We start from the raw sequence: 13,161 nt of genomic DNA, 5'->3' as shown, positions 1-13,161 counted from the left end.
GGGGCTGGGTGGGGAGGGGCTGGTCACCCCGTGGTGTCCTTATAAAACTCAACGTTTAACCTACTCACGACGGCTTGTGCCCGCCCTCACAGTCGGGCATATTTGCGGAATACACCACGCCGCCGTTGACCCTGCAGGCCATTGACCGAGCAACCCAACGTTCCTACCAGCTCCCTCCGCAGGAAAGTGTAATGAGTGTCGCGCGGTTGTGCGTTCGTGACGACTCAAGTTGAATTCCTATCCTGCCAAAAACTACAAACAATGTATTTTTTCTATGTAACCAGGTAAGGGCCACTGTATGTATGTATGTGGAACTTATTTCGCATCGTACGTAGCCAATCTTGCTCATCGGAGGTTGCAGGGGAAGGACAACAAACTATGGGTCTCTGTGTGAGTCTATGGGTCTCTGTGTGAGTCTGTGGATCTCTGTGTGAGTATGTGGGTCTCTGTGTGATTCTATGGGTCTCTGTGTGAGTCCATGGGTCTCTGTGTGAGTCTGTGGGTCTCTGTGTGAGTCTATGGGTCTCTGTTTTAGTCTTTGGGTCTTTATCTGAGTCTGTGGATCTCTGTGTGAGTATGTGGGTCTCTGTGTGAGTCTATGGGTCTCTGTGTGAGTCTATGGGTATCTGTGTGAGTCCATGGGTCTTTGTGTGAGTCTATACGTATCTATGTGAGTCTATGGGTCTCTGTGTGAGTATGAGGGTCTCTGTGTGAGTCTATGGGCCTCTGTGTGAGTCTATGGGTCTCTACGTGAGTCTATAGGTCTCTGTGTGAGTCTGTGGGTCTCTGTGTGAGTCTATGTATGTTGAACTTTTTTTCGCACCGTACGTAGCCAACCGCGCTAATCGGAGGTGCGGGGGAAGGACAACGAACTAAACACAAACAGCAGTCCTAAATAGATGAGTTTCCATGGTGCAGCGTCTATGGCAGTGGCTCCTAACCTCGACTCCAGCCTTGCCATCCCATTGTTTTATGTCAATAGACACACACATGTATGTTTGATGAAACAAAGTAAGCTCTACGTTCTTGCCCGTGCTTAATTTGCGTTGTCGATGATTTTCCTTCAAAAAAAATCCGTCCACGTCTCGCACGCCCCCCCCAGAAAGGGCATCTCGCACCCCCAGGGAATGCGAGATACACCCCAGGATAATAAGAACCAACTTTACCTAAAGACTATCTGGTTCTTTCGGTAAAGTGACGTATAAAGATAAAATAATAAATTAAATACGAGCATACGACGTTTCGATCGCAACACAAGCAATCGTCATCAGGTATAAATGAAATAGAAACACAAATCTAGTATGCTTAGAAATGTGATGTAATACAACAGAGAGTCGGATAACATAGCGGTCAACACCCTACCTGGTTGAATACGTTCTTCCTGAGAATGCTAAATTTGAGAGAGAGAGATAAAACACAGAACCAGAGACATATAGACAGACATATAAGCAGAGACAGATATCACAGAGATACATAGAGGGAGAACATACATAGGCACACAGAGAAACCACGCCTCTGTGTCGAGGCCTTAAATAGAGAGAGGGGGCGGAGAGAGAGGGAGGGGTGAGAGAAATTAGCATGTCAATGAGTGGCACGGTGAGTGGCACGTGACTTTACCGAAAGAACCAAAGAGTAATTCCTGTAGTCACGAAAGCTTCAAATCAAGATAAGAACCAACCGGTCTAGGCTGTCCAAGGTGCACCGTGCAAGCTGTTCGTGGCGGGGTACAGGAGACGGACTGATGCGGTGCAAGAGGATGTGGACTTGCTGACGACAGGTACCAGCGGTGTCAAGATCGGCCTCTGTGGAGGAGGCTCGTGAAGGACGCTGCTCCAGCAACAGCGGAGGGTGGAGAAGCGACGCTCAGAGCACATTGAGACATTTGAAATGCCTCAAGGTGCACCTAGCCTGGCACAACAGCTGTAGCGACGTCACCACCACTTCGTGGCGAACGACAGCTGTTGTTTGTGTTGGTGGAGTGTTAGACATGACCACCGTTGACTGCGACTCAGTGTTAATATAGACTGGCGTATGGATTGGCAAACAAGACTGTATATCATGAAATTACACCGCTATTCTTAGTAACGCTATCAGCACCAGCAGAGGCATCCCCCAATAGCGTCATCATCTGTAGCATCGCCACCACCACCACCATCGGTAAACTACTCAACATTGTTGCCACCACCATTATTAATTGCAAAATCGACCACCAACACCACCTATCATCATCACCGCCGCCACCGCCGCCGCCTAAATTACCATCGTAATCTCTTTGGTTATTTCGGTAAAGAACACGTAGAAAGAAAATAAATTAAGTAATAGAGTACGACGTTTCGATTGCAACAGCTCCCTCCAACGACCCTCGATCAACTCCCAGCCCCAGCAACAGCTGAGCGCGTAATAAATAACGGTACATCCGTGGAAGATTCGTGGGATTTCACGGCGTTCTCTTCAGAACAGGCAAACGAGGCACAAGCTCGGTAGCTCGAGACCACGTTCCTTTGCACATTCCGAGGGGAGGGGTGGGGGTCACGGCCTTGCCCGTGTGACCTCTCTCTCTCTCTCTGACCTCTCTAGTCATTTGCTATGAAGAGAGGAGGGCCATTGCCTGAAACGTCGCCCACTGTAGACTTGTCTTCGTGCGACACTTCAGACGCAGTGTCGCCGATGAATTGCGTTGAGGTTTTTTGTGTTTTTTTAATTTTTCGTTCGTGTCGTTTGTCCGTGCGAGTGCACTTTGAGAGCGAGCGAGCGAGTGATGTGCGCTAGCGGCAACCATTTTTTTTTCGGCTGGCCTCTTGGAGTGGCCAGAATTCCCTTTGGAAGGGGACAGCCAGCCGAGTCTTCAAGTCGTCTCTCCATTCGCAACAATAGCTGACTACCTTTGACGTTGCTGCTGTTATCATCATCATCATCATTGTTATCATCATCATCGGCATCATCATCATCGGTCGTAAAGTTGAATTCAACCCGAAAGTCCATCGCAGTCGCGACCCGATCCAACTTGGCACCTCGCGTCAAAACTCAATGTCAGTTTGGCTCACAAGTAAGCCAATCAAGATCTTGAAGTTGCAGGGTTACTCTTTGCCAGGGTCTCCGTTATTTCTTTTTAAATCCTTTATATTAAGTTCGCTTGCTTGCTTACGACCGTGCAAATCTTTCGGTCGTTTTTAACCCACTTCCCGTGATCCAATCGAGCTGACATTTTGCACACAGACTCGTTGTGCGAGACAATTAATGTTCGTGAATTTTTTTTCCCCAAAACTTTACACTGTTTAGGGAAAACAAATAAAATATTTTATTACCAATTGCTTAATACTGGCAGACAATCATCTGACCCATAGGTGGCAGCCATCTCAAGCCAGAGGACGAGAGGACTCTAGCCGCCACGCATATAAAGGATTTATAGTGAAAAACTTTGTTTTTACTGGTTATACTTATTCTCGCTCTCTTCCCGCAGCCCGCCACTCCCAAAAAACCCTTGTGTCCATTTAATTGGAATACAGCAACAACAAACAATGCAGGTGTGTGGACTCTGAGACGATGTCGAGGCGAACCCACACTGAGAGTGGTGCTCGTTGGGTTCAGGTTGTTTGTTTGCGAGGGTCGCGGAAGCCCGCACTACGGGAGTGGTGGTAGCAGCAGTAGTGTGGGCATCCCAGCAAAGTAAAATTAACGGACAAAACTCAGCGCATTCGTCAATAGCAATATGCTGTGCCGCGTGGTAACGTATATAGCGGGCAACGTTTCGGGCAATGGCTCATTTTTTAAAATCTTTTATATTAAGTTCGCTTGCTTGCGTGCTTGCGTGCTTGCTTGCTTGCTTACGACCGTGCACATCTTTCGGTCGTTTTTTAAACCCACTTCCCGTGATCCAATCGAGCTGACATTTTGCACACAGACTCGTTGTGCGAGAACAATTAATGTTCGTGAAAAAAACTTTCCAAAATTTTACACTGTTTAGGGAAAGCAAATTAAATATTTAATTACCAATTGCTTAATACTGGCAGACAATCATCTGACCCATAGGTGGCAGCCATCTCAAGCCAGAGGACGAGAGGACTCTCGCCGCCACGCATATAAAGGATTTATAGTGAAAAACTTTGTTTTTACGGGTTATACTTGTTAAATCCTTTATATTAAGTTCGCTTGCTTGCTTGCTTGCGTGCTTGCGTGCTTGCTTGCTTGCTTACGACCGTGCAAATATTTCGGTCGTTTTTTAACCCACTTCCCGTGATCCAATCGAGCTGACATTTTGCACACAGACTCGTTGTGCGAGACAATTAATGTTCGTGAAAAAAACTTTCCAAAATTTTACACTGTTTAGGGAAAGCAAATTAAATATTTAATTACCAATTGCTTAATACTGGCAGACAATCATCTGACCCATAGGTGGCAGCCATCCCAAGCCAGAGGACGAGAAGACTCTAGCCGCCACGCATATAAAGGATTTATAGTGAAAAACTTTGTTTTTACGGGTTATACTTGTTATGAGCTCAGAAGAAATGGCCATTGACTCAAATTCGTCGTCGATTTGATATACATTGCCCCCCCTTTTAAAGCCACACACACAGTGTTACTATTGACGAGGGTGCTGACATATTGTTAGTTGTGCCACTGCCAACGCAGCAAAGACGGTGGTGGGCCAACCGCATAGACGCGCGGCGCTTTTAGGACGCGTTGCTTCCGCGGCCGTCTGGAACGCTCTCTTCCCTTCCGATACCAGGAAGCCACTTGGAGCTGTGCAATTTTAGATCATCTCGATGAGTGGTTCTTGACCCTTCACTGCAGCATTGCACCCCAATGGTTTGTCAGTCGTTGAAACAGATGCGACAATTTAAATTTTGATTTAAAGCTTTCGCGACTGCAGGGATTCATATTCTTGGTTCTTTCAGTAAAGTCACGTAGAAGGGAAATAATAAAATAATATGAATATAAAATAATAAAAATTCTCACGACGTTTCGACTGATGATTGCTGCTTGTGTTGCAGTCGAAACGTCGTGAGAATTTTTATTGTTTTATATTAATATTATTTATTATTTCCCTTCTACGTGGCTTTACCGAAAGAACCAAGAATAAGATGCGACAATGTTAATAGCTGCACAGCGGGTTTGATGAAACCAACTTAAGTTGCTCCTTACGTTGCCCCGTGCTTAATTTGTGTTTTCGACGATTTACCTTCTAAACAAAATAAAATCTGGCCACGTCTCGCATCCCCAGCAAGGGCATCTGGCTCCCCCAGTGGGTGTGTGATGCACCCCAGGCCAAGAATCACTGCAGTCCCAGATTGACAAACTAATTTCTTGACATACTCTTAGGTTTTTTTCGGTAAAGTCACGTAGGTAAAACATAAAATTAAAATTAAAGTAATAATAGAAATAAAATAAAATAATAAATCAGTAAATCAAAGTTGTGATTTATTATTTTATTTTATTTCTATTATTATTTTTATTAATTTTATTTTTTACCTACGTGACTTTACCGAAAAAAACCTAAGAGTATGATTCCTTCCAGTCACGAAAGCTTCAAATCTAGAATTAATTTCTTGACGACTGCCTTTTTTTTTGCTTTCAGTTTAATGCCCTTCGTCCGCACCTCCGATTATCGACGGTTGGACTACGTACGGCGGTGCGGAATAACTTCAACATACACACAGCAGCAGCAGCAGCACCCACCACCAGCACTGATATTGTGTTCACATAAGTATCGCAAAGTGACAAGCGCATGCGTGACCAGACAGCAGGAGAGGCAGACCAAACGGGGGGTGGGGGGGGTGATGTGGCTCGCTTTTCAATGGCCCAGTAAAACAACAACACACTAAAGCACATGCACAAACACGCCAACCACCACCACCCACCCATCCAGCCCCGCGATAATAATTCAGAGCCAAAGGGTCAAATCACTCCTCGACAGTGGAGGGCGACTTCGTTTTGCTCGCCAGGGCCTCTTCCCTCTCTGTCCGGGCAGAGAGCGGGGCCCCAATGGCCGGTTTATCAGGCCTGTCCTTGAGGCGACAGCCTACGCCTTGCATGAATAGGCCTCCTGTTACAAGGCGGTGGAATCTCTGTGTTGGCACTGCCCTCAGGCCTGTCCGTGAGGCAACAGCCTAAATCTTGTAGGAGTAGGCCTACTCCTCCATCTATAATGCGGTGGACACTCTGTGTTGGCACTGCCCTCAGGCCTGTCTGTGAGGCCGTCAATGGCCTCATCTTGTAGGAGTAGACCTCCATCTATAACGCGGTAGACACTCTGTGTTGGCACTACCCTCAGGCCTGTCCGTGAGGCAACAGCCTCGCCTTGTAGGAGTAGACCTCCTCCATCTATAACGTGGTGGACACTCTGAGTTGGCACTGCTCTTAGGCATGTCCAGAAGGCCGTCAATGGCCTCATCTTATAGGAGTAGGCCTACTCCTCCATCTATAACGTGGTGGAATCTCTGTGTTGGCACTGCCCTCAGGCCTGTCCGTGAGGCGACAGCCTCATCTTGCAGGAGTAGGCCTACTCCTCCATCTATAACGTGGTGGACACTCTGAGTTGCCACTGCCCTCAAGCCTGTCCGTGAGGCGACAGCCTCATCTTGTAGGAGTAGGCCTACTCCTCCTCCATCTATAAGGCGGTGGACACCCTGAGTTGGCACTGCCCTCAGCCCTGTCCGTGAGGCGACAGCCTCGCCTTGTAGGAGTAGACCTCCTCCTCCTCCATCTATAACGCGATGGACACTCTGTGTTGCCACTGCCCTCAGGTCTGGAGTCAATGAGACGGCATCCTAACCCAGCAGGAAGCCTCCTGCTATAAGGCGGTGGTGCGTGGTGGACTATTTGTGTCGGCACTGCCCGCAGTTATGTCGTGAGGGTGGCGGCCTGACTTCGTAGGAGGAGGCCTGCTCCTGCTATAACGCGGTCGAAGAGGCCTCCTGCTACAATGCAGTGGAACGCGCTGGGCGTTTTGTGTTGGCACTACCCTCAGATCTGTCGTCAATGAGGTGACGGCCTAACATCCTTCTGCTATAACCCGGTGGACTCTTTTCATTGGCACCGCTCGCAGATCTGCCGTGAGCTAGGCGGCCTAACCCCCTTGCAGGAGGCATCATCTTGCTGTCACGTGGTGGAGTCTTTTTATTATTACACGCTTTCTATTAACTCACTCTGTCTGTTGTTGTTGTCGTTGTTGTATCCTCAAATCTTGTAACTCAATTTTAACCCACTTCCCAATGTGTTATCGACTGCAAATTTGGTATACTTATGTCATACTGATGACAATACTATATTCTATCATTACAAATAAAAAACATATTTTTAAACCATCTTTTTTATATGTTATGTTTTATTACACGCTTTCTATTAACTCACTCTGTCTGTTGTTGTTGTATCCTCAAATCTTGTAACTCAATTTTAACACACTTCCCAATGTGTTATCGACTGCAAATTTGGTATACTTATGTCATACTGATGACAATACTATATTCTATCATTACAAATAAAAAAATATTTGTAAACAATCTTTTGTATATGTTCTGTTTCGGCTTGGCTCTAATTGTCCGCGCTCAACTGACGTTGTCTGTAAATCACCACAGTCCCTTAAGTTGTGGCAAGCTTCGGGCCCACTTCCTGGAGTCGTGGAGTTCTTCCATTACTCGTACGGTACATTTCATTAAAGCGTGTTTTTTAAAAAAGTTTTTTTTAAAAATATTACTTCTTGTTCGCACTGCCCAGCAGGCATGCCATGAGGCGCAGGCCTCAACTTGCAGGTTGGGGCCTCATCCTTCTATAACGCGGCGAGGCCCTCTGTAAACTCACACGTTTCTCACGACGATTCGATTCTATCCTTGCGTACGGCAATACAATACTGCATATCCGATCACGGTGTTGATGATCTTGTGCTTTATTTATAGAGCGCCTTGAAGGCGCTTAACATAATTTAACACAGACGGTATATACAAACAAACAATATCGACGGCAGGGTCGTGCAGCGGACGAGAAACGGGTGATCAAGATGTAGAGGTTCAATAGGGGTGAGGGTAGGGGAACAGTGGAGGGGGGAAGGAAGAGGAGGAGGAATGGACAGTGGAGAAGAAGTTTGAGGCTTTAAGACAGGAACGTAAGGAGGTTAAGGAAGGGAGGGAGGGGGGGTGGGCGGCATAATGTGATGAAGATGAGTGGATGATAGGGGCCAGCCTCATAGCAGCAAACATGCTCAGCTTGGGTTACTCTCGAGGAGCAAATATCGGCCACCCCCACGTGCCCACATCCCTCCCAAGTGCCCCCCACGCGTACCACGTGGACAAATCGTTGGTCAATTAATCCCCCATGATCCACGTGGCATGGGCAGGCCGTCGCTCAGCAGCGGATTGACACAAATGGCTGTACGAGTGGCTGTCCACGACAAAACGTTTCTCTTTGGGCGAGATCGCGTGAATAGAAATGTGTCGCTAATCCGCCACCACCCGACACAGCCAATTATGGTTGTAACGTAAACGAAACGTGCCCAATGCGTTACTACTTCCTCGCGTGGGATATTGCTATCTTTGGGCTATTGCATTCTACGAACAAAACGGGCATTTTGTACAAAAGAAAAAGGTAACGAATCTGAACAGTGTCAGTAATGGAGGCCTCGCCTTGTCCACATGAGCAGTAATCACGCGAACTCAAGTCATCCTCGCAGCAGCAAGCGGCCTTTGGCTGAGCCATCGAAAAAAGACGGTCACCGCTTCGCACGGCGCTTTCAGATGCGCTTCTGCGTCCATCTGCAATGCTCTTCCGATGTTCGGCAGTCACCGGGAGATATTCTCTTTTAAATCTCGTTTGTTGTCCTTCCCCCGCACCTCAAATTATCATGGTTGGCTACGTACGGTGCGAAAGAAATTCAACTCACATGCACAACGACTGCCGATTCCCCCGCCGTGGCACTTGCCGCAATAGCTGTCCAACATCAAACAACGAGGAACTGAGGAATTGGTGGATATCTGAACACACTGCCGCCACCCACGCACGTGCAAAGCATCTTCAGCCCAAACATCTGAAATTATTATCATCAAATATCCCCCCCCCCCCCCCGCGCGTCGTTCTGTTGATGCCACCGTTCAGGAAATGTATTTCTCAGCTCAAGACACCGTCTCAGTGCTCCCGACTCGTTGATTTACTCACAGCTTGATGCACGGAATTGGAATTATACCTCCGATTCTTGCTGTTGTTTCCTTTGCGTTTCATTCGATGATCGACCGTCAATCCTTTTGGCACGCTCCATCTGCATTACCGCCAGCAAGTCGTTTAAGTTCACGATTGAGCTCAAGTTTTCGTTGTCAGCTTCATTTAAAAACTGTTGATACATGCATAGCAGCCCTAAGAAACCTGCCCACGTAGTTCTCAAGGATATATCTTCATTGTGAACCCAAGTCGTTAGCGGGTACAAATAAAAAAAAATCTGAAAAAAATGTCTGTGAGCACAAGCTTGCATGCTTATATAGAAAAAAATTCAGATCTAAAATATTGACAAATTTGGACTCATTAGAGCCATAAGAACTATGAGTAGGATGTATGTGAATACCATTGGTTTGGTTGATCGAACTGCGAATAATACAATAATCCACGATTATAGCAGCTTCTTTTGCGCCTCCTGGCTTTGCAGCTTTAACTCGGAACTAACGTTTTCCATGATCGCCCTTTGCTCATTACAGATGACTTCTCGCATGGCGCTGCATCTTCGTGTCCACAGTTTCGCTCGAGTCTATTTTTATGCGCCAAGCACATCGTCGGCGCCGTTTGCCGCACGTGCGAAAGCTCCTCTGCGATGAAGATGTGACTTGGCGGGCACTAGGCAATGGGTCCTAGCCCCGTCCGCTCAGAAAGGTTATTGGGGACTTGTCCAGAATCCACCTCCTTGAGGATTGCCACCACGTCAGCCCCGTCGCCCCTGCCGCTCTGCGGGTTGACCTCCGTGGACATTTGCTTGAGAACTTCTTCATCGCCTCCTCCGCCGCCTCCTCCTCCACCTCCTCCGTCGTCATTGGTGTTGAGGCTGGACACGTGCGAGTAGTGGGCCTGGTCCTCGCTGTCCATCTCGCGGTGGTAGAAGTAGTTGAAGTTGGAGACGATCACGGGCACCGGCAGCGCGATCGTGAGCACGCCCGCGATGGCGCACAGCGAGCCCACGATCTTCCCCCCCACGGTCTTGGGCCACATGTCGCCGTAGCCCACCGTGGTCATCGTGACAACGGCCCACCAGAACGCGTGCGGGATGCTCGTGAAGTCCGTTTCGGACTCGTCTGACTCGGCGAAGTAGACGGCGCTCGAGAAGAGGATGACGCCGATGAAGAGGAAGAAGATGAGGAGGCCCAGCTCACGCATGGAGGCGCTCAGGGTCTGGCCCAGGATCTGCAGCCCCTTGGAGTGTCGCGACAGCTTGAAGATCCTGAAGACGCGCACGAGGCGGACTACCCTGAAGATCGCGAGCGACATCGTCTGCTGCCCGTTGCCCTCCTGCTCCGCCAACTCGGTGCCCAGGGTGATGAAGTAGGGCACGATGGCCACGATGTCAATGATGTTCATGATGTCCTTGAAGAAGGCCGGCTTGCTGGGACTTGCGAGAAAGCGCACCGTGAGCTCGAAGCTGAACCACACGATGCAGACGGTCTCGATGATGAAGAATGGGTCCGCGAACGAGCTGCCGGAGGCCTCGTCCTCCGCCTCAGTGCCGTTGACGAATGGCACGGCGAACGAGGCGTTCTCCCTCTCCTCCCGGAACATGGGCAGCGTCTCGACGCAGAAGATGATGATGGAGATGACGATGACGAGCACCGACACGATGGCGATGCCGCGCGCTGGCCCCGAACTCTCGGGGTACTCGAAGAGGAGCCACACGTGGCGCTGGAACTCGTTCGCCGGCATCGGCCTCTCCTCCTCCTTCGCGTAGCCCTCGTCCTCACGGTAGCGCACCATCGCCTCGTCGCCTAGCTCGTAGAACTTGATCTCCTCGGAGAAGATATCGAAGGGGACGCTCGCCGGCCGCCGCAGCCTGCCGCCCGACTGGTAATAGTAGAGGATGGCGTCGAAGCTGGGCCGGTTGCGATCGAAGAAGTACTCGTTGCGCAGCGGGTCGTAGTAGTGCGACCGCCGCTCCGCGTCGCCCAGCAGCGTGTTGGGGAACTGCGCCAACGTGCCCAGCTGCGTCTCGAAGCGCAGCCCGGACACGTTGAACACCACTCGCTCCATGTCATCGTGCTGCTCGCCCGGTCCCTCTCCCGCCCCCCGTCCGCACGCCTCCGCGTCGCCGAGTCGAGCCTCCGTGTCCTCTTCGACGAGAACGCCGATGATACCCTTGGGCGGTAGAGATCCGGACCCCTCCGCCCGAATGCCCATGGACTCGGTCGATTCCAGGCTTTCTTTCCTCTGCTTTCTCCTGCCTGCGCCCGTCCGCCTCTTCCGTTTCTCGTTGCTGTCGTCCCTTTTGTCTTCACCGTCGTCGTCGCCGCCGCTGCTGCCGCTGCTGCTGTGGCTGCTGCTGGACGCGGGGGACGGCGCGGCGAGGGCGGACGCGGCGGCGACGCGCTGGTCCTTGAGGCCGGTCATGCGGGCCGTGCCGACGAAAAGCGCCTGTGCGGTGCGCGGGAGGTGGTGGTGGTGGTGGTGGTGGCGATGTCCATGAGATCCGGAGACGGCCGATTCCATCCTGGATCGATAACGGCGGCGACGGCGGCGGCGGCGGCCGGCGAACTCTCCTGCCTCGCGCAAGTTGATTTTGGGACGCGAAATTGAAATTGAAAGACGTGTCGATGATGAACGAGGCACGGCGGCAGGAGGCGTTGACTGCAGGTTCACCGTCTGCTCCCGCTCAGAGCGTCGAGAGCACTCTGGGCACACTGAGACTCACACGGTAGCGGCTGACTTAACACCCCGAGTTCGGTCCAACAGCACACACGTGTTCCAGCGTCTCATTTACATCCATTCGGGTTTCTCAAAAAGGCTCGGTGGGGGTGCACTTATTTATTCCTTGCCCCCCCCCCCCCCACCCACCCACCACCTTTCCACTTGTGAAAACAAAAATCCGCGAAAAAGACGGCAACACGCCGCTTCTCCACTTCTGTCGCAAACAAGGCCGTGTAGCCCCTTGGCACGCAAGCGCCCTGTCGTCTACAAGCCGTGTCTTCGTGTGTGTGTGTGTGTCCCCGCAACCACCGATCTCATCGCAGGCAGAAACGAACATGATACAGAGAGAGGGGAGAGGGAGAGAGGAGGGGGGGGGGGGACGGAGAAGGTAGGCAGGCATGCGTTCATTAAAAATAACCCTGGCATCAATGACCGTGTTCATCCAGTGCCACAAGGAAAAGTAAGACGACTGGCACGAACCAGAAGCCAGAGGGGTGTTCTTGCAACCCTGAGCCTCCTGCTTACAAAAATATAGCGTGGAATGTATCAGGGTTTCCACATGCAGGGGGCTTGGGGTGGCTGGGGGGGGGTCAGTGGAATTCGTGTAGCTCTCCCTGACCAAGCTCAAAGCATCGCAAGCGAAACGTCGGCGCGGGTTTTTGGACGGCGAAGTCTGGAAGGCGACCACGGTCGGGTCAGTCGCTTGGACACCGTGTGAATCATTCCATCCGAGAGTGTTACTCAACTAGAAACTAAAAACTATATTTCACGTTGCCAGGTAAGGCACCACCACCGAGCTATATACTGCCCTCTCTTTCAGAGAAGCGACCCGGACACGGATGGTAGCCCAACGAAGTGGCAAATCGCGTGGCATTTAAAGGCAGCGGACAAAATCCTCTTAAACGCGTGGTGACGTCGGTTCTAAATGTGGAAGGGAAAAACCGGAGGACCCGGAGAAAAATCCACGTGACTACGGGGAGAGAGAGAGAGAGACACCGCAAGCTCCAAATATACAGCAGCAGGCGTCAGGGTTGGGGATCGAACCCACGACCTATTGTATACCAGGCGAGGTAGTTAACGTCTCATAGCCACCGTGATGATGATGAGAGACACAAACTCCAAATATACAGCAGCAGGCATCAGGGTCGTGATCAAATCCACGACCTCCTGTATACCAGGCGAGGTAGTTAACGTCTCATAGCCACCGTGATGATGATGAGAGACGCAAACTCCAAATATACTACAGCAGCGGGCATCAGGGTCGGGGATCGAACCCACGGCCTCCTGTATATCAGGCGA

The 13,161-nt window shown here is 50.3% G+C and overlaps 1 protein-coding gene across 1 annotated transcript; it reads right to left on the bottom strand.

Annotated features, from left to right (window-relative positions):
* Window positions 1-9,056: 9,056 nt before the first annotated feature.
* On the bottom strand, window positions 9,057-11,921 carry LOC133360338 (potassium voltage-gated channel subfamily A member 1-like). Its single transcript, XM_061579008.1, has one exon. It carries the CDS (start codon window positions 11,662-11,664, stop codon window positions 9,811-9,813), a length of 1,854 nt encoding a protein of 617 aa, XP_061434992.1. The 5' UTR covers window positions 11,665-11,921; the 3' UTR covers window positions 9,057-9,810.
* Window positions 11,922-13,161: the final 1,240 nt, after the last annotated feature.

The sequence above is a fragment of the Lethenteron reissneri genome, chromosome 68 (genome assembly GCF_015708825.2).
Source record: "Lethenteron reissneri isolate LAM-NWPU_2019-01 chromosome 68, ASM1570882v1, whole genome shotgun sequence".
NCBI classification, from domain to species: domain Eukaryota; kingdom Metazoa; phylum Chordata; class Hyperoartia; order Petromyzontiformes; family Petromyzontidae; genus Lethenteron; species Lethenteron reissneri.
The sequence above is the reverse complement of the archived record's forward strand: the minus strand, read 5'-3'. Positions and strand labels throughout refer to the sequence as shown.

What these genes read in the sequence shown, in the direction of transcription:
- LOC133360338 (XM_061579008.1), bottom strand. Translation starts at nt 11,664, where the DNA reads ATGGAATCGGCCGTCTCCGGATCTCATGGACATCGCCACCACCACCAC.